The 23,758-nt window shown below is 34.9% G+C and overlaps 2 protein-coding genes across 3 annotated transcripts in view; one reads left to right on the top strand and one right to left on the bottom strand.

Moving 5' to 3' along the window:
- Window positions 1–9,939, top strand: part of LOC135137728 (vam6/Vps39-like protein) — a 20,671-nt gene extending 10,732 nt beyond the window's left edge. Inside the window, exons 3-9 of one of the 2 annotated variants that reach the window (XM_064067450.1) lie at window positions 859–1,163; window positions 1,217–1,645; window positions 1,701–2,000; window positions 2,054–2,434; window positions 2,545–2,982; window positions 3,034–3,416; window positions 9,613–9,939. In XM_064067450.1, the coding sequence (XP_063923520.1) occupies window positions 859–1,163; window positions 1,217–1,645; window positions 1,701–2,000; window positions 2,054–2,434; window positions 2,545–2,982; window positions 3,034–3,416; window positions 9,613–9,676 (2,300 nt within the window). In that variant the 3' untranslated portion in view covers window positions 9,677–9,939. Of the gene's footprint in view, window positions 1–858; window positions 1,164–1,216; window positions 1,646–1,700; window positions 2,001–2,053; window positions 2,435–2,544; window positions 2,983–3,030; window positions 3,417–9,612 lie in introns of both variants that reach the window. The other variant, XM_064067449.1, reaches the window with a different exon arrangement.
- Window positions 9,931–23,758, bottom strand: LOC135137727 (piwi-like protein Ago3). The gene is made up of 5 exons (XM_064067448.1): window positions 23,668–23,758; window positions 23,024–23,337; window positions 13,842–14,728; window positions 11,471–11,938; window positions 9,931–11,365 (listed from the first exon to the last, which is right to left on the bottom strand). The coding sequence occupies exons 2-5, from the start codon at window positions 23,331–23,333 to the stop codon at window positions 10,457–10,459; spliced, it is 2,574 nt and encodes an 857-aa protein (XP_063923518.1). The 5' UTR covers window positions 23,334–23,337; window positions 23,668–23,758; the 3' UTR covers window positions 9,931–10,456.

Below are 23,758 nucleotides of genomic sequence, written 5' to 3'. Positions count from 1 at the left end.
ACATCAAAAATGCCTACCAAGTAACTGAAAAAATATGTTTAATACAAATGGAAGAAGAGCAGGACAAAACAGTAGTCGTGCACAACAAGTATAAATTAAAGAACGTTAAAGAAAAAAGAATATATATTAACGACGACCAAACACCAGAAGGAAGAATAAAGAACAGACAGATTCGATTAAGGGCAAAACCGTAAAAATTGGGTAGCATTGTAACAGCAAGAGGAAACTTTGCAAATGTCTGTTGTGAAAGAAAAGTTGAGTTATGACCAGAGTTGCAAATGTGTTTTTCTTTCCTTTTTGTTTTTGTTCAGACATCGGAAATTAATACTGTCTATGAGGCATCAGAGCTAAATTAGAGGCCAGGTTTGCACGTCGTTTTTGTTGTAAACAAGATATACAAATTTTTCACAGAAACATTAACTGTATGATCAGTGGAAAAAAAATTGGGCCTACTTTGAATAAACATGTAATTATGAACAGAAGTTAAAATTTTTTGAGAACTTGTGTAAGTCGCTATCGTGTGAAACCAAGGGACAGTATAATACCATAAACATGCAAGAGTCATCTCGGACACAGAAAATAACTAATTTAACATTATTTTGAAACGTCAATAATGTATTTTTGGTCACAAACTGCCCAGTTTGCAATAAACTAAATATGCATCAATTTTTTTAGATCAATTTCTGTTGTGTAATAATTAATTAGTCTTACTTTTATATGGATTGTAAATCTAGTTAGATAGGATAATAGTTAACTAGTAAATAGGGGAATATAAACAAAACAGAATTTTGAAATAAAGAAATTATGTATTTAAATATAAAACAGTTTCTAATATTGTGCGTATTTTTTCTGCTCTAGACAATTTAATACAATTGCATGACATAAACGCCATCAATTTCACAACAGTCCACCAAATCCAAAAATCCAAAGGCGCAACAATTTTCGCCATAAATATCCAAAAGAAAACCTCTCTGACTGGCGACACCAGCATCTTAGTACGATTAGCCGTCGCCGTCAAAAGAAAACTCCAACTATACTACTTGAAAAACAATGAATTTTTCCAACTCATGGAAGACATAAACTTGGCCGAAATTCCAAAATCTATGGTGTGGTGTGAAGAAACAATCTGTGTAGGTTACAGAGGTGAATACGCACTCATAGAAGTAAGAGGAAATACTTTCTTAATTTACTGTTGTTTCTACTCCTACGATTTCAGTTAAATGGACAACAAACTGACCTTTTTCCGACCAGCAGCAGCCGGTCTAGTGAACCCTGTATCGTGAAAGCATCAGACAAAACGTTTGCTTTGTGTCGAGAATCCCAAACTGTTCTAGTCAATGTGTTGGGACAGACTGAAAAGACCAAAGCTTTGCGGTGGTCCGACGTTCCTTTAACTTTAGCGTGGGATGAACCATACGCACTTGGAGTACTTCCAGAGTGTATAGAAGTGCAAACTTTGGAACCTCCTGGTGTAGTTCAAACTTTACCAGATCTTTCAAAAGTGCGATTCATTATTACCTGCCAACAGGGTTTATTATATACCGCGTCTGTAAGTCAGGTTTGGTGTATTTGTGCCGTGGATGTGGCACGTCAGAGGAAAGTCTTGTTGGATTCTAAACAGTTCCAGTTGGCTTTAAAATTAACAGTAAGTTAAAGTTTATGAAAAGTCGAGAGTTTTGATTATATGTATTGATTTTTAGGAAATTTCAAATGAAAATGAAGAGGATAAGAAGGAGAAGATTCACCAGATTCAGACACTGTTAGCTTACGATCTCTTTGCGAATAAACAGTTCCACGAGAGTATGAAAGAATTTTTGAAATTGGAGACAGATCCTTACGATGTGATTAGGCTGTTTCCGGACTTGCTTCCTCAACAGACTGCAGCTACGGATTATCCGGAACCTCCGAAGGATTTGACTGAGAAAGAACTAGAGACTGGATTGTTGGCTTTGATTGATTATTTGACAGAGATGAGACATAGACTTCAGTCGGAAACGCAAGTAAGTGTCTTAATTCCTCACTCAGTAACGATTTTTAAATAACACTGTTCTAGGCGAACGTAAACGCTAGAGGCAATCTTAACGAGAAAACTAATTTTAGTAAATCTACCCAACAGCTTTTACAGATCATTGATACGACACTTCTTAAATGTTATCTACAAACTAATGATGCTCTAGTAGCACCTTTGTTGAGATTAAATCATTGTCATTTGGGTGAGACTGAAAAAATCTTGAAGAAAATGGGTAAACATAATGAGCTTATTATTTTGTACCAAACGAAAGGACAGCATAGGCGTGCTCTGGAGTTGTTGCAGGAGGAAGCAGGAACCGAACGAACGATAGCTTATTTACAGCATTTGGGTGCTGATAATATGGGATTGATAATCGAGTTTTCCGATTGGGTATTGACTGCCTCCCCAGAAGAAGGACTAAAGGTAAGATCACGTTAAAATTATGAGGATGAGTCTTAGTTTGAAAATCTTGGCCAAATTAGTTTAGAATTCTGCTTTCGCCTGAAGTAAAGTAGGAATATTTGTATTTTTAGATATTCACTGAAGATTTGGCAGAAGTAGAAGCCCTTCCCAGACCGCGTGTGCTAGATTTCCTCCTCCGCTCGCACGCCTCAGTCGTTATACCGTACCTAGAACACGTTGTCCACGTTTGGGAGGACAGCAATCCACTCTTTCACAACGCTCTGGTCCATCAATATCGCGAAAAAGCAGTAAGCGAAGGACCAGCAGCTGCAGAACACACGCGAAAGAAGTTGCTCGAATTTTTAAAGAAAAGTCCACATTACACAGCGGACACGGTTCTCGGCCACTTCCCGACTGACAGTTTACTAGAAGAAAGAGCCATCATCTTAGGACGGTTGGGAAAGCACGAACAGTCATTAGCCATTTATGTTAGAGCCTTAGGAGATGTACAAAAGGCGGTAGAATATGCGCAAAAAGTGTACGAATCGAACACTCCAGGATGCCAAAGCGTAATGAAAAATATTTTGTATTTTCCATCAGTGATTTTTTTTTCTCAGCAGGTTTATGCATCTTTGATTAAGCTCGTTTTGAATCCAGACAGTTGTCCTCTAGCGCTTCCAGGACTGACTCTCTCACCGAAAACAGCACAACCGGATCTAGAGCTGGCTCTAGAGCTTTTAAAAGAACATGCTTTCAAAATGGATCCTTTGGAGGTTCTTGCGGTGTTGCCAGACAATGTCCCGGTTACGAGAATTCATAAGTTTTTGCTAGTGGCTTTGCAAAAAGCGGTTAAAGAGAGACGGAGGGTACAACTTTTAAAGGGTTTGCTCTACGCGGAACATCTGCAATGCCAAGAAATGCGGCTCCACTTACAGAGTCAGCATGTTTTGGTTACGGAGATGAATGTGTGTCAAGTTTGCAAAAAGAGATTTGGAAATCAAAGGTAAGTTCATTTGTAAGAAGTTGGGATGTGAATTGTACTGACAGCTAAAATTTCCATTGCTCAATGTATTTCTGAATGTTCCGTTGCGTAGTTCCCCAAGGTGTGGGTGGTCTTTTGTAACTTTCAGTGCTTTAGATAGACAATGTGTTGTAACGGACCTTGTTGGACGAGACGCTGACGTCACTAATGACGTTTTTCTACCAGCGCACAGTGGGTCAAAGTTGGGAAATCTGGCCAAAAGTCTAAAACTGCAACTCTTCAAAATTATTTTAAAATTCATATTTCTCTAAAGTAAATATTTAGGCTAAGTAGGGGTGCAAGTTCCAGTATGATTTATCCACTTGCGCTCAAGCGACAGCTTATAATATTCAGTCCTCTTGAGTGGTCGAGTTGTGACAAATTACGGCAGATATCGCAGCGGTGTTGAAAGTATTTTTTTACAATTTGTAACTACGTCAGTGGTAATTGTTAATAATGTCTGAAACAATGAAAGGTAGGTGGCTCATTACGTATATTTTTTTCAATATAAATAATAATTATTTACATAGTTACGTGTCATTAAAAACTACATTGCACGTTAGCAAAATTTTACACAATTTCATTTTTGAATGCGCCCACACTTTTTTGGTGCAATTCGTTTTTGTTCTAAAATATAGCTTCATATATCGTTAATAAAATACTACAAAATACTACTTCCTGTAACTTTTAAAGATACGTTTTTTTTTTAATAATAATAATAGCGTTTATTGCCCAACAGTTTTTACAAAACCAATTACAGAGCAACAAAATTAATACAAAAAGAACAAAATAATTAGCATTCTAAACCGAACAAAATTATACTTATATAAATGTAATAAAAAGAAGGACAAAATTATTATTAGCAGTTGCAGCAATTACAGTTCAACGATATTAATACAAAAGAACAAAATTATTAGCATTCTAAACCGAACAAAATTTACTCATATAAATGTAACAAAAGAAAGAACAAAAAATAACAAATCATTATAATGTATAAACAAGGTGAAAAAACAGTGCTAAACATTTAATTTTGCATAACAATGTTGAATGATTAATTTTTTAAATTTTAAACTATTAAACTGAATATATCAATAATACAGAATTCCTTATTATAAAGTTTGCACATTGTGTATATGGGAGATTTAATGAAAGTATTAGAATGTGGTGTGGACGTATACGTTAGGGAAATATTTCTGGAATTTTGGCGAGGTACATGAAAAGATATATTAGCTAACAATTCAGCACAGTCGACATTGTAATTTAGAAGTTGATAGAAAAATATGACAATATTTATTTGCCTTTTGATTGTTAAAGGTAACGTATCAAACGCTCTATTGAGAAGTTCGTTGTCGATTCCTCGTTCAGGGTAGACACCGTACTTCTTATACCAAAGAAATTTTAAAAAGCGTCTTTGAACAGATTCGAGTAAGTTAATTTGTGTGACATAAATTGGGTTCCATATAGGACAACAATATTGAAGGATAGATAAGATGAAAGTGTTATATAACAGTTTTATAATGCTTAAATCAGTGAAATCCCTGCTATTTCTGATAATGAAACCAAGAATAGAAGTTGCTCTGGCAGTAAGTTCGTTTATATGGTGATGAAAGTTTAATTCTGAGTCAAAATATATGCCTAGATCTTTAACAACATTGTGGCGGCTTAAGAGTTTGTCTTTAATTTTGTAATTGAAGGCAATTGGACATTTTTTACGAGTAAATGACACTATTTTACAATTGGCGGCGTTTAATGAAAGTTTATTGTCCAGACACCATTTATTCAGAGAATCAAGATCCTCTTGAAGAAAAAGTGCATCATTGATGTTGTTCACAATTCTATATAACTTAGCATCGTCAGCAAACAGTAGGGCGGGACTTACAGTGGCAGGTAAATCATTGATGAAAATCAAAAACATTAGTGGTCCAAGATTTGCACCTTGTGGAACCCCCGATTTCACATCATATGTCAACGAGCGACAGCCATTGTAATACACAAACTGACACCTGTTAGATAAGTATGATTTAATAAGTCGAAAGATCCTACCTGTTAAACCAAATAACTCAAGTTTTTGTAATAAAATGCCGTGATCGATTGTGTCAAACGCCTTTGAGAAATCAATGTAAATTACGTCTACCTGCGATTGTTTATCAATAGCATCAGATATAAATTGAGTAATACATGTCAGATTAGTTAAAGTAGATCTTTTATTAATAAAGCCATGTTGTTGGGGCGATATGTAGGTTTTTACATGAGGATATAAGTAGGAGTATATAACAATTTGAAAAACTTTTGAAAAATTACTCAAGATAGAAATAGGACGGTAATTATTGACATCTGTGTTGTCACCACTTTTAAACACGGGCGTAACTTTTGAGAGCTTCCATAAAGACGGAAAAGAACCTACTTTCAGTGACAAATTAAAGATTGTTGAAAGGGGTTTTACAAAAACATATTTGCAATCGCGAACCATAAAGCATGGAACATTATCCGGGCCACTTGTTAGTGAACTTTTTAATTTGTTTAAAGCATTCAAAACATCATTTTCAGTTATTGTGCGGATAGTTAGTGCGGGGATATCAGACGAACTTGTTTTTGCTTGAGAAAAAAGTCAACTATTTTTCCGCTCGAAGTTATGATATCATTTTCGAATGTCATTCTACCCGGAATTCTTGATTCACCTTTCCTGGACTTAATATAGGACCAGAATCTCTTTGGATCTTTGGTTATGTTATTTTGCGTTACCTCAATATACTTTTTATGCAATATCTTTTTTGACACATTTACGATATTCTTTGAATTTGTCTAGATAAAATTCATTTTTGGTTTGTTTATACTTATTATGATAATATGTTTTTAGTTTAAGTTTTCTTATAATATCAAAGTGGAACCAAAGGGGATACGTTGTTTTTTGTTTAGAAGTGAAGTTATAACGTGGAACGTGCTTGTCAAGAGTACTATAGAGCACATTGTAAAACTGTTCAACTGAATCATCAACATTATTGCATTTGTCTAAAAATGACCAATCAATATCAAACAGGTCGCGATAAAGCGTTTGAAAGTTAGCTTTCTTAAAGTTATAAGTCCAAAAGTTGCTGTAATCATTAGTAAAATTAAGAAAAGTGTTAAACGATTCAACAGAAATTAACAGAGCAGGGTGGTGGCTGTCTTCAGGGATAATAGAATCATTATCATGACTGATTTTACAATTTACATTAGCAAATATAAGGTCGAGTAATCTACCAGAAGAATTTTTCACATCCTTGCATTGGGTCAAGTTCAAGAATCTGCAAAAGTTATTAATTGTATTCATTACATTATTATTTATGTCCATGTTAAAGAATGGTATATTAAAATCACCCAAAATTATTAAATCATTGCTGTCTGAATTGTAGTGCTCTTCAAAGAAATTGCAAAATATAGACAAGTCATTTACAGATGGTGTTTTAGAGAAATAAGCTACTATTAGTTTGTTTATATCGTAGATTTCGATCCGATCGAATTTCGAGACGATCGAAGTTGTCAAACCCACTTTAATCTACGGGCGTTTATATCACGGAAAACAGTCCGTTCGATCCACTGATTTGTAGTTTGAAATTGGTTTGAGTTTGACGTTTGGAGAAAGATAATAGTATAACATTATTTCTTTTTATCTGTGAAGTGGTCAACATAAATAATAAACCTATAAAAGTTCAAGCCGTTTACATCGCATCTTCAAGCATTTGAATCCGTTTTAGATCCGATCGGTACGATTCGATCCGACTAGTTTGTCGGATCGAATTTTGATAGTCAATCCGCTTCAACATTCGATCTGCAGCGTTTATACTATTAGTTTCAATCGGATCGGACTGAGTCGATCGGCTCGAAATCCACGATATAAACTAAGTATATGATACAAAGTGGTTTGGTCTTAAAGTTAAATTTACAACCAATTACTTCAATAGAAGTGATGTTATCGCGAAGATACGATAAGTTTAGTAATTCCGCCTGTAACTTGTTATTTACTGCTAAAAGAACTCCTCCACCTCTAGAAATACCCAGTTGCCTAAAGTTGCGGTCACATCTGAAGGTGGTGTAGATTTGTGGACATATTTCGCGACAGGGCAGGTATCATTATTATTTTATGATTTACAAATAAATACACAGTTTTAATGAAAAATAACTCACAAGAGTTGTCTCCCTGCTCTTTATTCAGTAAGAAATATCTTTAAAAAAATGTGTATTAATATTTATTAAAATCCTATATTAATTTCTGCTGACGGATATGTTTAACAATGATTTATAACATGTTTTCACTTTTCAAGGATGCCTTTATACAAATATATTGATTTGTATAAGGTCTGGTACGAAAAAATTCGTGAAAATCCTAAAACCAAGTGTCACTATGTACAAACTACTGTGTTGTCGCAGTTGGACGTGGGAAAATTTTCTGAAGAAAATATTAAACAAGTTCAAGAAGCGCTTGATAATTTATGTGTCGAAATTTTAAAAAGATGGAAACGGAGCAATATGATTGAAAAACATTTTTTACAAAAAAAATGCAGAATGGTTAAATAAGGTTTTTCGTTTTCCGCTTGAGTCTTTTGAGAAAGTTCCAGTGATCGAGGAAGATTTACTAACAACATCGGGCTTGGGACGACCTCAAAAAGCGTTTGAACAAAGCAGTGAAAGATGAAAACGAAGAAAAATTCAACAATTACGAGAATACAAAACTGAAGAGTTAGTCTATGCTACGAAAATGAGTTTACGTTCTGGAAAAACAGACGCCGCCCAGTTGCTGTAAATGCAACACCAACAAGGGCAACCGGAGGAAGCTTTGTCTCTACTTATTAAGACAAAACTAACCAAAAACCAGTACATGAAAATAAAAACACAGGCAAGATTAAAAAGGGCAAATATCTATTCCAATTATCAAAAATTAAAAGCTGCTAAGGAATAGTGTTATCCACAAAAAGAATTTACTGTTATTTCTGAATCAGTTGCAGAAGTAAAACTGCAAGCTTTGCTGGATCATACCTACAGCTTCTCGTTTAGTGCGAGCGCAAGAGTTGGTAATTGATTCAATCCCCAAAGATATCTATGATATGACAGAAGTGGAACCAGAATCATCAGAAGAAGCGTTTAGTGAATCTGATGAGTTTTTTGCTAACACTCAAAGCGACTTTGAGAGTGATTATTAATTAAGAAATTATATGGCATGTAAATAAATTGTTTTCTTTCCTAGTGTGAGATATTTGTTTACGAAATTTTTGAATTTAAATTTTCTTTTTAAACCCTATCGTAACATTTTCGGTGGTTTAGACACTTTTGAACAAAATTTTACCTCGCACAAATTTCATTATTCTGCTCAATGCAAGTATAATCTTCCATTTTTTTTTATTGCTCAAAATCATAATATTTACGTGTGGGGACAGAAAGGGAAAACATATTTCTTTTGCAAAATGGACGTTATATTTTTTTTGTGAGATTTTACAATACTAAGACGTCTTCGATTATCTTTTGACAAAACCCAGGATAATTATCACCCACAGACCCACCCTCTATCACACAAGGAGTGATTTGTGACAATTTTAGCGAACAGCTGTAAAACCCGAGCCTGCTTCACTTGTTAAACCGGACATGCTAAGGGCATCCCTTTGACGGCAGTTATTCTTCGTCTGAAAGGAAGTAATACTTTTTACTCTATGAGATATTTTCACTTACCAAATTTTGTATCGACGCCTGTCCAAATATTATTATCCTACACACGAATTTTTGTTGAAACTGCATACATACTTGTACGATTATTGAGCCATTGAGCCACAATTCTATTTACAGTAAGTTCATCTTAAAAAAATCGCCCTCTGTCTTACTTAAAAAATCATTTGAAACTTATAGAGGTTCTCATCAAAAAATAAAATTCGGTGAATCATATTTCATAATTTTTCTAAAATGTTTCATTGTACTTTAGGGGCGAGGGAAGTTTTGTCGAAACAACCTTCGATAATTTTTTTAATTGCGAAAACCCAAAATTTCAATATTTTTAAAAAAATTTTAATGGGGTCGGCGTTTCTCCACATAGTAACTTACCTTCAGATGACGTGGGGTAATCAAATCAAATGTCTTTTTTCCCAAAGTGGCCAAATTTTATAAGCGATTAGTATGTAGTGTAATTGTTTTTTCATTCTGTTTTTTTTTTCAGTGCTTTGATACGGTATCCTAATGGTGACGTCGTCCACTATTCCTGCCAAGAAAAGCGCCTATGAACTGCGGACATGTTGATCTAGGAAAAGTCTCAGAGCAACGATACACATGTAACGAGTACGTAAATAATTTCTGAATTCTTCAAACAAGTTTAGTGATTTTTTAAAATTTTAAATAAATTTTGTTGTAAAAACTATTACTAATCAAGAATATGTATATCTTTATAATCGAAAGTATGACTTGTGATATAAACTTTATAGATAGTTAATTCTTAATATGGCACCTGACGCGTATTAAATTAAATAAAAAAAATATCTAAAAAAAATTAATATCATTTATTTTTGTATAAATTTTACAAAAAGAATAAAATGCAGGATTTAACAAATCGTAGAGAATTACAAGTACGATATTACATTGCGTGGAAGGCGTACCTACAATACTAACAGTCATTAAAATTCAAAATCGAAAAAAATATATTCGTAACTTTTTTCTAAAACTAATTTTTGTCACAATTTTAACAATGAAATCAAACTTTTTTTGCACATTTAATATAATAAGTAACATGTGAATACCTGCTCTTTCTGTTAGAAAACTTATACTTATATATGTATATATAAAAAAATAATACACGAAAAGGCGCTCTTAACGAAAATTGGCAAAATCCGGCAACGTTTATAATTTGCTCAATTCAGTTATTAGGATTTCACCGATTTTCGTAGTTCCCCCTCTGACAACAGTACAATACAAACTTAATATCAACTTAACTATATAAAAAATTCAATTTGTACTGTGCAATGAACACTTCGTCATTTTTTAAATTCGCAGTAGAATAAGTTCGTTTCTTATAGGTAATACAATTTATCGTTCAACTCCCCTGCGGGAATTTTCTTGATGTACTGTCCCACCAAAGCCGCCAACTTATGAGCATAAAGGCATGGAGCAGGTACCCTGATTGTACCAGACCAATTATAATACAAATGACACAACTTGTACGCGAGTCGTTGCAAATGATCGGGTTTGATGTTTGCGTCGTCGTGCACTATAATGTAGTGCGTCGGGTTCACGGTGCCTTGCCTTACACTCTGGGGCACCAAATAAAAGTCTGCTAGGTACCGACGCGTCACGATCGAATCCACAACGGTACCCGATGGCGGATTGTCACAGTCGTTATTGCCCACCATTTTGAATATTCTAGTGTTGATCCTTTTCTGTACCACGACATACGTAATAGTCGTGTCTATATTTAACTCCTTGATGACATCCGTAAACTGGGTGACTTCGTATCGTCGGCAGTGGTCTAGTTGACCATCGCCGACCCCATCTCGGAACACTATAACTTTTTGTGGGAAGCTCCCTCGTCGTTCTTTATGGAGCATCAGCGACTTTCTGAAGGCCACTTTATAGAAGTCACCGATTTCGCCATCTTGAAACATGGCTTCACTGTAGTACTTTGTTAGAGAATCGTTGATGGATGACACCAACCCGCAAACGGATTGCTTGTTAGCTCCATGGTAGACGTCAATTCCACATACCATCCATCCAGAAACAGGGATTTTCACACACCACAGGGTACCACCTAACTTGCACGTGATCTGCATGCCGATTTTATGGATGATGGTTCGCACCTTGTTTTGATTGGATAGAGTTTTACTGAGGATGACCTGACTTGCCAGGGGATGATTGACACAACACATTTTTTTAATAATCGAGTAACGGTCGGCGCGGATGGTCGGACAGATGAATACGGCAACCTGAAAAATAAACATTTAGAATTAGATATTGGCAAGAGCTACATCACGCGAAAAGAAAAGCTTACAAATAAATTATTACAAGATACAAAGATGCATCGACTTTACCTGTAGGTCACTGGTAACGTTGGTACGTATGGCAGTCATGTAGGTGTCGGTTCGATCGTCGTCCAACATGACATGTTGCGGATTTTTAATAATACAACCCATTCCCCTACCCAATCTGACGATGGTTTCTGCGAAGTTTGCGGCGTGTTTTTGATCGCGTCTGGTATAGTATAACTGCCAAGTATGGATGTCGATGGGCCCCGTCAAGTTATTATCTGACACGGCTTTGTTCCAGTCGCTACCACCAACATACTTCCGTTCTTCTGCATGCGGTCCACCAAAATAGATTGCTTCTTGTGGTAGAACCCGCGCGTCCAAATCGGCTGTACCATTAGCCAAAGTAAGGCCCCAACCGGCTAAAACGTTCTGAGCTTCCTCCGATTGTTTTACTCGCTCTAAGTATGTACGAAGGGCGAGTGATCGTTGGCCTGGCGTTACTCGAGTGAATGCGGCGACATCTTTCATGACCTGAAATGATTGGTTGTATTATTATAATGAAGGTTAATATTTCTGTGCTAATGAATTACAATTCTACGAGCCCTAACAACTAAATATTGGGACACAGACAATTTCTCAAAAAAATCCGGTAGATATTTTTGATATCATTCAATTGGTTTGGACTAAATGCAAATTTTGCATGGGCATCAATTTTGGCAGAGAGAGGTATTTTGCAAATTAATAAATTTTCTTAGAGCGCAAAAATTGTCACCTAACTAAAAAATGTGCAATTTTTGCTGACATTTAAATGTTGGGACACCCGAGAAAATTTGCTAAGTATACCATCGAAATACAAACATAGTAGCTGGTAAATGCTGCCATTATTATAGGGATCGTAGCATTTCATGCTAGTGTTGGTTTTATTTAGAAAAAAATAGTTAGCGGCGGGCTAGTTTTAGTAAAAGTTCTGAAAATAATAATTTCTCAGTACCTCAAGGGAAAATCGCTAAGAAAAAGTGAAGATTTGTTCCAGATAGCTTAGTCGTCGATGGTAAATGTCGTAAAATATTACGCAGACAGAGGTACCATCGGAATAAAAGGTAAAATTCCCGGTAGGCCACCACTTGTGAAGCCGCGTGATCAACGACAACTGATGAAAATTTATAAAAGTGGACGACGGACTACTTCAAGAGAAATTACTATACTTGCTGGAATAGCGATAACCAACTAAATTTTTCAAGGCAATATTGTCGCGTATGCATACACAAGCCTTGGTCTTTACATTGTAAACCTTAAATAAAGCTATCTTTGATGGACTTTATTATTTATTTATATTATTTTAAGCTAAAGTAAAACAACAATTAAAAACTGCCCACAAGAAAAATCGGTTAATATGACCAAAATAAAAATTGGAGAAAAGTAATATATAACGCTGAGTCCAAATTTGATGTCTGGGTGAAATAATAGTCGAAAAAGAGTTATTGAAATAAAAAAGGAATTTTAATATGGATTATCTCAAACAAAGAGTCAAGTTTCCAAGCGGAAAAATGGTTTGGGGGTGCATCTCTATTAACGGAATTTAAAGACCAGTTAATAACGTTCATGGAAGGGAAATTACAAATTCAAACAAATATCAAGAGACTTTGTAAAAAAATATTAACAACTACTGCAGCAGTCTATCCTGTTGATATTTATATTTTTCAACAGGATGATGCGTCAAGTTACACACCTACAACACTTATTACAAAGAATAATAATATAAATGTTTGCCCTGATCATCGAATAGCGCAGATCCTAATCTAGTAGAGACGGTATGGCGTGAAATAAAAAAATATTTAGGAAATCATCCATCACAAACGATTGTCAATTTTCAACGGGAAATTTAGCGAGTGTAGGATACGGTAACAACTCCTGTGTATTGTAGAAAATTAGTTGAAAGCATGATGGCAAGAATTCCTGCAGTTATTAAGGCAAAAGGAGATATGACCAGTTACTGAATTTGCTGTGTCCCAATATTTATGTGTCACAAAATTTTACGTTGTTTTAGAGTTTTATGTCACTGTTTGAGGTAGAAATCAGTTTTTGTTGTGCTGTAAACATTAACAGTTTTGCAAAACGAATTAATTTTAAAATTTTAATTATCTAAAATAAATTATATTTTTGTTAAAAAGTTTGGTGATTTTTTTTATAAAAATTTGTTGGTGTCCCAATATTTAGTTGTTAGGGCCCGTAGATATCACATAAAAAGAGAATTTAAAACGCAGATATAGAATCGTTTGAACTATATAAAAAAATTCTAAACGAATTATTGTTTATGACAATGTTTTTCCTGTTATTTGTACGTTATAACATCCGCCGGACACGTGTGGTTTCAGCACAAGATAGCACATGCAACCACAGTTTTATTGTTTTCAGATAAATAACCTCAACTAACCTTAAAATCGCTTCTCATGGCGTCAGTCAACCCCGTCAAGTAGCTGAGTTCAGGAATTAATCGAATAATCCTTTCCTGTTTTTCGCCATTCACTCGTTTTGTAACCTTAGTGACCAGCATTGGCTGATCTGGATCATGTATAGTGATGTTATGATGTTGCTTATAATAATCAATAAACGTTTTGTCTGACCCATCGCTCGCATGAAATACACTTCTTGGGCAGGTATCAAAATCCACGTCGTCGACCGTGTACGTCTTGTTGTTGTACTTGGTCAAAACACAAGATCCCACGACGTTGTCTCTTACTTTACCTTTATACGACCTATCACCGCCAACAGCCGAATGGATCTCGCCCATTAGTTCGTACACGGTTTGAGAACGAATAACTTTGTGTTGGGTATCTAGGCAAAGCATGAGTCCACCTTCCATTTCGTCCACGTGGACGACGAAACCAGGAAGAACTTCCAGTTTGTGTTGAGGTACAATTTGTTTGTGGTCCGGACTGAAGTAGTTGCGGCCGATTCGCTTATAAAGTAAGATATGCATGATCCTTTTGAAGAGGACGTTGTATAAGTGGAGACACTCTCCCATTTTTCTTTTGCGTTTGTATATTATTATGGTCGTCACCCTGTCACTCGTATGGGGAATCACTCCTTCGAATTCCTGTCTATCAGTGAATACTTGGAAGGGTAAATACAGGAAAACGTCGCCATCGTAAGCCCTCGTTGCACCTTGTTCCCCTAAAGCTTGAGCCACCAGTTTCTTTCGGTATGATTTGGCGTCGATTTCAGGTTGAAATCGAACTTCGTATTCAAAAACGCCACGGTCCTTTTCTACCTTCAGGAAGATGTAATTTGCGGTGGCGCGGATTGGAGTCCCCATTGCACCTAAAATGAATTAATTTTATTGTTACGTCATAATTGTAATGACTAATGAAGCAACATAATTTATTGAAAATATTCAAATCAGAAAATGTGGAAGTTGTTTGTACTTCCATAAATGCACATGTTTTTTTTTTTAATCAATAAATTCAAATTGTTGATGATCTTGTTAGTTAATAGTAAATTGGCACATGGTGTATTTTTTAGACATTGTCTTAAGTTCCATTAAGATTACAAGTGGTGACTGGACTTGCAGCAAATGTGTTAAAATAATTTCAGGGAGGTATTATCAAAGAAAAGCGTTATTCCTCAGTATAATAATTACTATTTTTTCTGTGTCAACCAAATTTTTATGCATGTCAAAGCACAAACGTAAGGCAATATAAAATGTCCAATAAGCAGAATACGTTTCATTGTGTTTAAAAATGTACTAAAGGTAATGGGATCATTGAATTTTGCAGTTCATTAAAAAATGTGTTGTGGCTTACACAATACAATGTTGTATACAGCATTAGCTAGGAAGTATGTGTAATTGGACTCCATTGCGACAATCGTCAACTTCATGTTTTTTCAAAGTTTTAAACGTAAAGAGATCCTACCATTCTAATAAAGATATGAAACATTGGGGAAACATGAAAATGATCGTATTACATACAACATTTCCTTTAGTTGTCGCCTGGAAAGAACCAATTTAACACCGTAAAGGTACGTGTCCACTGGAGAGCAACTCTCAGGAGAATTCTGATTTTAATTTTATACCATCCTTAATCTTAAGTTGTCATTTCAAATTTCAGAGGTCTATTATTGCAATGAATTCAGTTATTACGAAACAAATACACGTAAAACAGAGTGATCGGAGATCACTGTCGCACTTCAAAATGCGTTCGTATTGTGGAAGTCGCTCAGAAACTCGGAGAAACCAGGTAAAAACGATACGCTTACCCAGTTGAGGGCAGACCCGACCATAGTTTTACGCGCTGATTTTGCAATTATTTCACGCAAGTGCCCTCTCAAGTGGACACGTACCTTAAGAGCGTGTTTAAGGCTGGCGTATGTAGGCAAAATATCTGTCTGGTCAAAATGAGAATAAAACGACCAGGGAAATGCTGTCCTGTGTTAGTGAGCTGCTAAAATATGAATAAATGCAGCACCGATCCATAGAATTCTACTTTTTACTGTACGGAAATAAGTTTTGCTACACAAGCCCGCAGTACCTGTCTAGCCATAACTGCAAACAAAAGCCGGCTACCTGAATTTACCCTTGACCGTTCAGAACCAGAAATATGTGAAACTTACTGATTCATTTCCGGTGGAACTAAATTGAGGACCAGTTGTGCAGGGGTCGTTAATCCGATCCGTAAATTGCGGAAGTGTACCGACATCGGCTACAGGCACTATCTGATGATATTATTTATTACTTTCTAACTACTATTTAATTATCACTAATGCTAAAAAATAAAAATTCCCGAAAATGGAGATTCACATACAATCTTCTCAAGAACAAAAATAGGAAAAAAATAGTGGACAACGGTAGTGTTATTTGTGCATTTTAAAAATTATGGGTACATGCTAGTTGGCTCCGGCGGACGGTATTTGACCCTCTGCCGAAAAATGGGTATAGGTAAATTGGCTCCGATGGTGCAAGGAAGGTAGATTTTATGGTACCTCCTACGGTGAGGGGATCATCTGCAGATACGTTATTTCCTGCTGTCGGAAGAGATGTGTTGTTTGAATTACAGGAACATATAATTCCATAGTCATCAAATTTCTATGTCTAGAAAGTGGTGGCGGTAAGGTAGTTACAAAGGGGTTTTCTGGTATTTCCCAGATTTGCGGGGTCTTTGAAGTAAGAGGATAACAATCGTTACGGTGAGAGTAAATATTTCTATATTTTTATTACTATCTGCACTGGTCGAAAATGCCCATTCAACACAAATACAAAATTTCCGGCCGAAAAATACCAGTTTTTTCTTAAACTTTCTTGTGCCCAAGCGCTTAAGATAATTGTTACAAAATGGACTATTTGGACGAAATGATTAGTGAAAAAGGGAAAACAGTTCTGTTAATTAGGTAATAATTATAAATATAATTTTCATAAAGTGTTAGCTCAAAGTGTTATACGTTGGCAGTGTGTAAAACGTGGCTGTAAATCGTACATCAAGACGAATGCTTCGAATAATAGAACAAAGTGGTGAACATACTCACGAAGCGACTGAAACTTCAAAATTAAACAGACAGAAGCTCAGCAATTTTGTTTTGGTTTATATTTACCTTATCTTTTGCAGCAAAATACAATACTAACAAAAATAAAAATATATATATTTACCAAGCAATAGTAAATAAATTGTTAAAATTGTTAGGGGTAATAGTTCGAACATATATGTGTTGTTTTTCTTAAATACTTATCGTTGCAATGATGAACGAATAAAATTATAAATAACAACTTTAAATGAAATTTAATTTTTCAGTTGGCATTAGATATTAGGTTTTGTGAAAACAACCACAGTTCTGCGTTACCCGTCATGCAGGCAGCAGGAGATGGGGGCCAACTAGTACATGCATCTGGCGGGAGCCAATTTACCTGTTAGTCCGGAGCCAATTTACCTGTTGCTTAAGATTCAAAAGTAGCCGCCGGAGCCAACTAGTATGTTCGCAAAATTATTAGATACCTACATGCCCCGAGTTCTGATTGGTATTTTTACCTAAAGACCGAATTGTGTGCATATTTTGGCAATTTCAGGTCTCCAGTAAAATACAACCCTGTTATTTTGTAAAAGTTTACCTGCGTTTGTAAAGGTCCCTCTGTCCTTTTAAATGAGGTACCGTTTTATTACCACTTGTATGTACAAATATTTTCATTGGGAAAATACAAGAGTGGAGTTTTAAACGCCGACAAATGTCTAGCAATAATATAAATGAAGCAAAATGTTGGTATAGGTACTTAAATCGACAATTTTATGATTTAAAAAATATGAGTAGTGAAAGGTTTATAGTTCAGCTGGATTTTAAAGTTCGATAGTTTAAGCGTTTACCAGAGTGATTTACAACCCGATCAATCCGTCTTTTCTTTCAAATAATTTCTACCCTAGCCTAACGTTTCCATTATCTTAGATGTTTCTTAAAATTTGTTTATTCAAATTGTTATGAGTAGTTGCTGCAAAACATATTTGGACGTCATCAATTTTTTGGAGGGGATATTATAACTGTAAACCATCTGCGAGATTTCAAAGCATTCGGTTTTCCAGATTCAAAATTAAATTGCAAAATGTTGTCTCATAATTTTGATTTTTTTTTCCAAAAATCTGGACATTTCGGGTAAAAATTCAACACGGATTCATAAACTACATGTGTAGGACTATGTTATTTTATACAATTTAAGAGTGGCGTCTGGTTCGGTTTCGCCCAATACTAAATACATTGAAAACATCGTCGTAGTTTCCGGAATTGCATTTTGAAAATACTGAAATCTCCAACCAAGTCAGAATCTAAGTAAACCTGCATTCTGCTACCGCATCACAGCTCGTTTAATGTCGATTTCTCGTTTCAATAGATTTTGACTTTTCGCGAGTTATTTACCTCAGTCGTGGATTTTTTAATATTATAAATGGTATCAAAAGAAAGCTGACACTTTTCCCCAGGGGACCTCCTATCTCAGAATGCAAAAAACTTCAGCACTTCGTCAAAAAATGCATCAATGTGCCGGTTAAAATGTGATGTAAAAGTTGTTCAACTTTATAATTTTTTTTTGTAAAAACTGCATACTAGATATGAATATAAATATGGAGGTCCCCTGGACTGAAGTTTGTTAATTCGAAATATAATTTTTTTAAAGCGATATATCTCATATTTTTAAAATGCAACTCCGGAAACCGCGACGATGTTTTCAATGTATTTAGTATAGGGCTAAACCGAACCAGACGCCAGCCTTAAAGTCCATTTACTATATACTATTTTTAAGTGACGCCATCACAGTCGGTCCAGTACTTTCGGAGATTATTTGTCTAATAAAAATTCGGGACGGCAGACAGACGGAAACAGGACCTATTTCTTCGTCCTCTAGGGGTCATAAAAGGTCGAGAAAACGTAAAAGTAGAGAGTCGGCCGACGGACTCGATTACAATACTTCCTTTGCTTACGCTCGGGAAGTAAAAAGTGTATTTTGTCGTAAAATACATGCACATTTTAGTCTTTAATTGGGCATATCTCCAATGTCATCTTATCGATACCGTATAAATTTACTTCCTAAAGCTGCTTTCTATCAGAGAACCGCATAGACCGCTAGAGGAAGATAAAATCATATCAGTGTAATTTTTCAAGGAAGCACCCAATTTTGAAAGGAAATTCCTATTTATGATATATTATCATATCTTGTTGTATCCTTTGAGTTCAAATTTTTATTTAAATTATCGTTTGTACAGAAATCCAATGAAAACTAATGACCAGTTTTTTAAGTGGAACCACTATGTTTATGATATATGCAAAAAGTTGATCTAAAGTTATTTAGACAGAACTTTTCTTGCATCTGAAGTATAAATATAAGTAATATTGTGCGCTACTGCCTACAGTATATTTTTCACCAGGTACTGCTAATGACTGAATTTTACTTTTCACTTATTTTTTGTAACTATGCAACCCAAAGTACGGATGCACGGCAGGTAGCGACCCAAGAGAGGAGAGATTATGGTCACTGTAGGGAGTCCGTCATAAAATGCAAATCGGTAAACAACACCAGATAAGCTTATTTATTTTGGAATGAAGGGTACAGGGAAATAACCATCGAAATCCATTTCTATCTATTTTGAGAGAAATTGAGTTGAAAGTTTAAAATGCGGAAAATAGATTGAGAAACCCACAAGGTTCAGTCTAACACAACTTTTTATTTTCTTTATAATGTTTTAAAAAGATATAAAATAAACTGTTTATGTTCAAATATAACAGCAAGAAAAATTGGTGGAAAGTTGTTTCGACAGAACTTTCCTCGCCCCTAAAATACAATGAAACATATCCAGCATTTTAGAGTTAAATTTTTACTTTAGGTACACAATTTTGTGATGAAATCATCAACATTTTGCAACGACACGTAAATCAATGTGGATTAGACTAAAAATAACAGTATTCCAAAAATTTATGGGAAAATGGAGTGAGTCGAGACTGATTTAATCAATAGAATAAATTGACTCATTCATTAATTTTTTGAACCATCTAGGTATATAAGCAAATCTAAAAAAATATGAATGCAATGATAAATTACAATTACAAACTCATCATATTTTGCACATTTTTAGTGGAATTTATTCAGCAAATTTTGAGATGATGTTATCAATTTATTAGTAGCATAATCCTGAGATAATTATTGAGATTTTGATGTTTCAATTTTTCAGTATTTTAATTTTTGACATTTTCAATTTTTCCATTCTTCAAATTTTCGATTTCTCCATTTTCTTATTTTTCGATTTCTCAATTGTCCGATGTTTCACTGATACGATTTCGCAATTTTTCAACTTTTCGATATTTTAATTTTTCAATTTTTAAAATTCTAGATTTTTCGATTTCTCCAGTTTTTAGTTCTTCTATGCATATTTCAGTTTTTCAATTTTCGGAATTCATTATATTTCTGATTTTCCATTTTTTTTTTAATTTTTCGATTTTCCAGTTTTTCGATGTTTCGAGTTTTCAATTATACGATTGTTCAATTTCTCGATTTCTAAATTTTAGATTTTCCGATTTTAATTTTTTTTTATTTTTTCATGTTTGGACTATTTGTTATTGCTAAAAATAAAAGTAAAAAATAACTACCAAAATAATTGTGACTAAAAATATGTACCTAAAAATTAATAGAAAATAGAACACATTGCTGCTAAAACATAAAAATTAACTGTACTTTCCCAAAAAAATCCATTGCTTGATTACTGTTCCACTAGTATTGCTAATTTAGGACGTTAGTATCAAACGCAGTGAAAGTATTAATTCTTAGTTAAACAAAAAAAATAGTTGAGTGTCAAAGTCGAGTGAAACATGTGAGACGTGTGTAAACAAAAGCATCTAAATAATAACTATTTCCCGCAGAATTTCTGGAGGCTTATAGAGTCGACATTGGCCTGAGCGCGCTCCGATCTCTGGATCATACAAGTTCTCGGGCGACGATGTATCTAATAACGAGGCAGTTGAAATACCTGATATGTCACAGCGCAAAAAGTATTTCTCAAAAAACTTTCAAACCTTGATGTCTTTTTAATCGAACAAAACACAATTTGCGAGCGCAATAATCCAGAATGGTGCGCAGAAAAATCCTTTAGACTAACCGAACGTTATTTTGGTAAAATTTCCAAAATGAGAGAACAAGTAACACGGCTAATCCTACTGTACTGTGAAAAACATTTTACATCCCTGCAAATCTAGTTCAGCATGTACTCTCCCAAAATCTTTGCATAGAAAATGAAGCAAGAGCAACTGAAGCATTTTGCAGTAACACCAAACTGACAGTAAGACAATGCGGTTTGTACATTTTTAGCGGCATCGCCAGACGGCTTCATAAACAAAAACGCTATCTTAGAAATATATAAAATGTCCAATTTAAATAATGCTTAATTCAACGGGATGATAAATTTTGGGAAAATAATATGATAGAGCGAAATAGATAGAGAGAATAATTTTATTTTATGCCTTACTTCTGGAGAGAGTAGATTCTCGTTATTAAACAAATCAACCCATTAGACAAATTGTAAAGAAAAGATTGTACAATTAAAATTTTTTATTTGCATTCGCGTCATGTGTAGTTCATATAAATATTTTCCCCTTCTACTATAAACACGCACAGGAATAAATAGTAATATTGGAATAGGTTTACTGGAGATATCACGTAAAAAACGTGCCTATAATACTCTACCTCATAGGTGGTGCGGAAAAGAGTATCAAAAAATTAAATTTAAATAAATATGATTGTTGAGGTAAATAAGTGGTTAGTGAAGTGATGAGAATCTAAATCTTGCCAGTTTTGTGTATTGATTTATATATAGAATGACAGATTAGTAAAAACTACTGGAATAATTTTTTGTAAGAAAATGTTTTAGTACAATGTATAAAATTATAAAAATTTGCATACTTTTAATTCAAATTATGTTAGCAATGAAAGAAGTCGACTTGTAAAAGAGTTTCAACAATGTTCGTAAGCTAAAAGTATTTATGAGTTTTATGACCAGTAGGCGGAAATTTATCTTACGGATGCAATTCCCCAGTTGAAGCAAGGTGTGTTTTACGGCGAGTAGCGGGGACGCTTTGATCTGGTCCACAAGGTCGTAGCCAATGCGTCGCTAGGAGTGTTTACAGCTTGTTAAAAAACTACTTCTATATTACTATATTATTTAAAAAAATAATACTTGATACCCCTTAATTTTTCAAACACAGGACCACAGATTTGTGATCTTGAAATGTTATATTATGTTGATATAGTCCAAAATAAAAATATATTTGTAATCAAAGTATCGCCGCGACAGCACTGGATCTAGCGTATGAAACACAATTCCGCCCGTTGTTTATGACGGTTTATAAAAGTACCTGGACGGATTACCTGAAAGGGTCGGTCGGCAAAGCTCCCTGCTGTGTCAAACTCAACCATTTATGGAAACGAATCCTTTGTAAATAGAGTTGCCTAGTTTCAATTTGATTTCATTAGTCAGTATTTTTTTAAAACGCAAATATTTTGATAAATATAAATTTTAAACAAAAATGACCGGGTCTTCCCCATAGAGCTCAATGTTGTCTTTGCACTGATATAAAAGCTGAAGCGAAAAATGCTTTCTCCTCGTCTAAAAATGCAAATTCCTTCGAAGAATGAACGATTAATTAAACACTAAACAATCACTTATTTTAAAAAATATTGTGTGTTCCCCAGAGATTTAGACATAATCTATCAATTGAAATGTCGATCTTTTTTTCAATGTTGAAATTACGGCCGTAAAATAAAAATCTATTTAGCTCATTTTCGGTCTGCTACTGGGGACCCTTAAGGCAATGAAATATGATTTAATAACAGTATGATAAAACGCATTATTGACAGGAACTCTCAAATACAGAAACATTTTGCACCAAAGCAACCAATTTGAAACTACTATTGCACTTTTAATTTGTTGAATAAACATATTTGTAAAGTTCAACACAAAGTTATTTGAAAAATCTAGCATCTAGATTCACGAACTGGAATGGCATCACCATCATTCTGGTGTTTCAAGCCATACAACCACCAAGGCTAAATCAACTGTTGTACTTAAATATGCCCTTGAAACATGTCTAAAACTTTCTTACCTTTAAACGACATGGGTTCTGTTGATGTAGCAATCGACAGCTCTGAAACCGCCGTTGACAATCTCTCCACATCTCTTGAAGTTGATGCTGACGAGGTTCCTGGTTTTGCCACCTGTGATTTTGCTTCGTCTCCAGCACCCACTTTCTTTTCTTTCATCTCTTGGATTTTTTGGAGGAGGGCAGCTCGTCCACGGCTCTTGGGTGGTAGTTCTTCGGCAGGTTCACCACTGCCAACGCCAACCTTTGCCTCCTTGTGCTTCTTCAGCATGTCTAACAGGGCCCCACGGCCTTTGGGAACGGGTCTATCCATTTCTCTTTAAAATTTAAACACTATTATAACTGGACAAATTCAACATACAATTCTCAACAGTTCACACATAAAATTAGCAAAACACGAATTTGCTTCAAACAATCAAACAAACAAAAACTGTATGGCAGCCGAAATTTCGAGCATGGCAGCCAACCGCAAAAAATCACTAGAAAAACGTTAGCGTTGAGCGAAAAAATTCAGGCAGTGATTGTGATGAAAGAGCAAAAACGGAAACGGAAATGGTGTGGTGTAGTGAAAATTCGTGACTTTTTTCGTGATACTGGTTTTATCAAATTTTCTAAAATGATTTTCGATATTTGGTAATGGGACTTACGTTTTTCGGTCCAGCGGCGATCACAGACGATATTTAATATGTTGACAAATTAAAACAAGCGTAGTTTTAACTTTAAAACGTGCACAGACTT

Source organism: Zophobas morio, unplaced genomic scaffold, assembly GCF_036711695.1.
Source record: "Zophobas morio isolate AGI-343-1 ecotype UQ-CSIRO unplaced genomic scaffold, CSIRO_AGI_Zmor_V1 ptg000029l, whole genome shotgun sequence".
Taxonomy (NCBI): Eukaryota; Metazoa; Arthropoda; class Insecta; order Coleoptera; family Tenebrionidae; genus Zophobas; species Zophobas morio.
This window is presented reverse-complemented; position numbering and strand designations above follow the sequence as displayed.

Coding starts and splice junctions, on each gene's coding strand:
- LOC135137727 (XM_064067448.1), bottom strand. CDS start 23,333: ATGGATAGACCCGTTCCCAAAGGCCGTGGGGCCCTGTTAGACATGCTG. Junction 14,729..23,023: donor AGAACCCATGTCGTTTAAAG/GTAAGAAAGTTT, acceptor AATTCATTTTAG/GTGCAATGGGGACTCCAATC. Junction 11,939..13,841: donor CCATGAGAAGCGATTTTAAG/GTTAGTTGAGGT, acceptor CAATCATTTCAG/GTCATGAAAGATGTCGCCGC.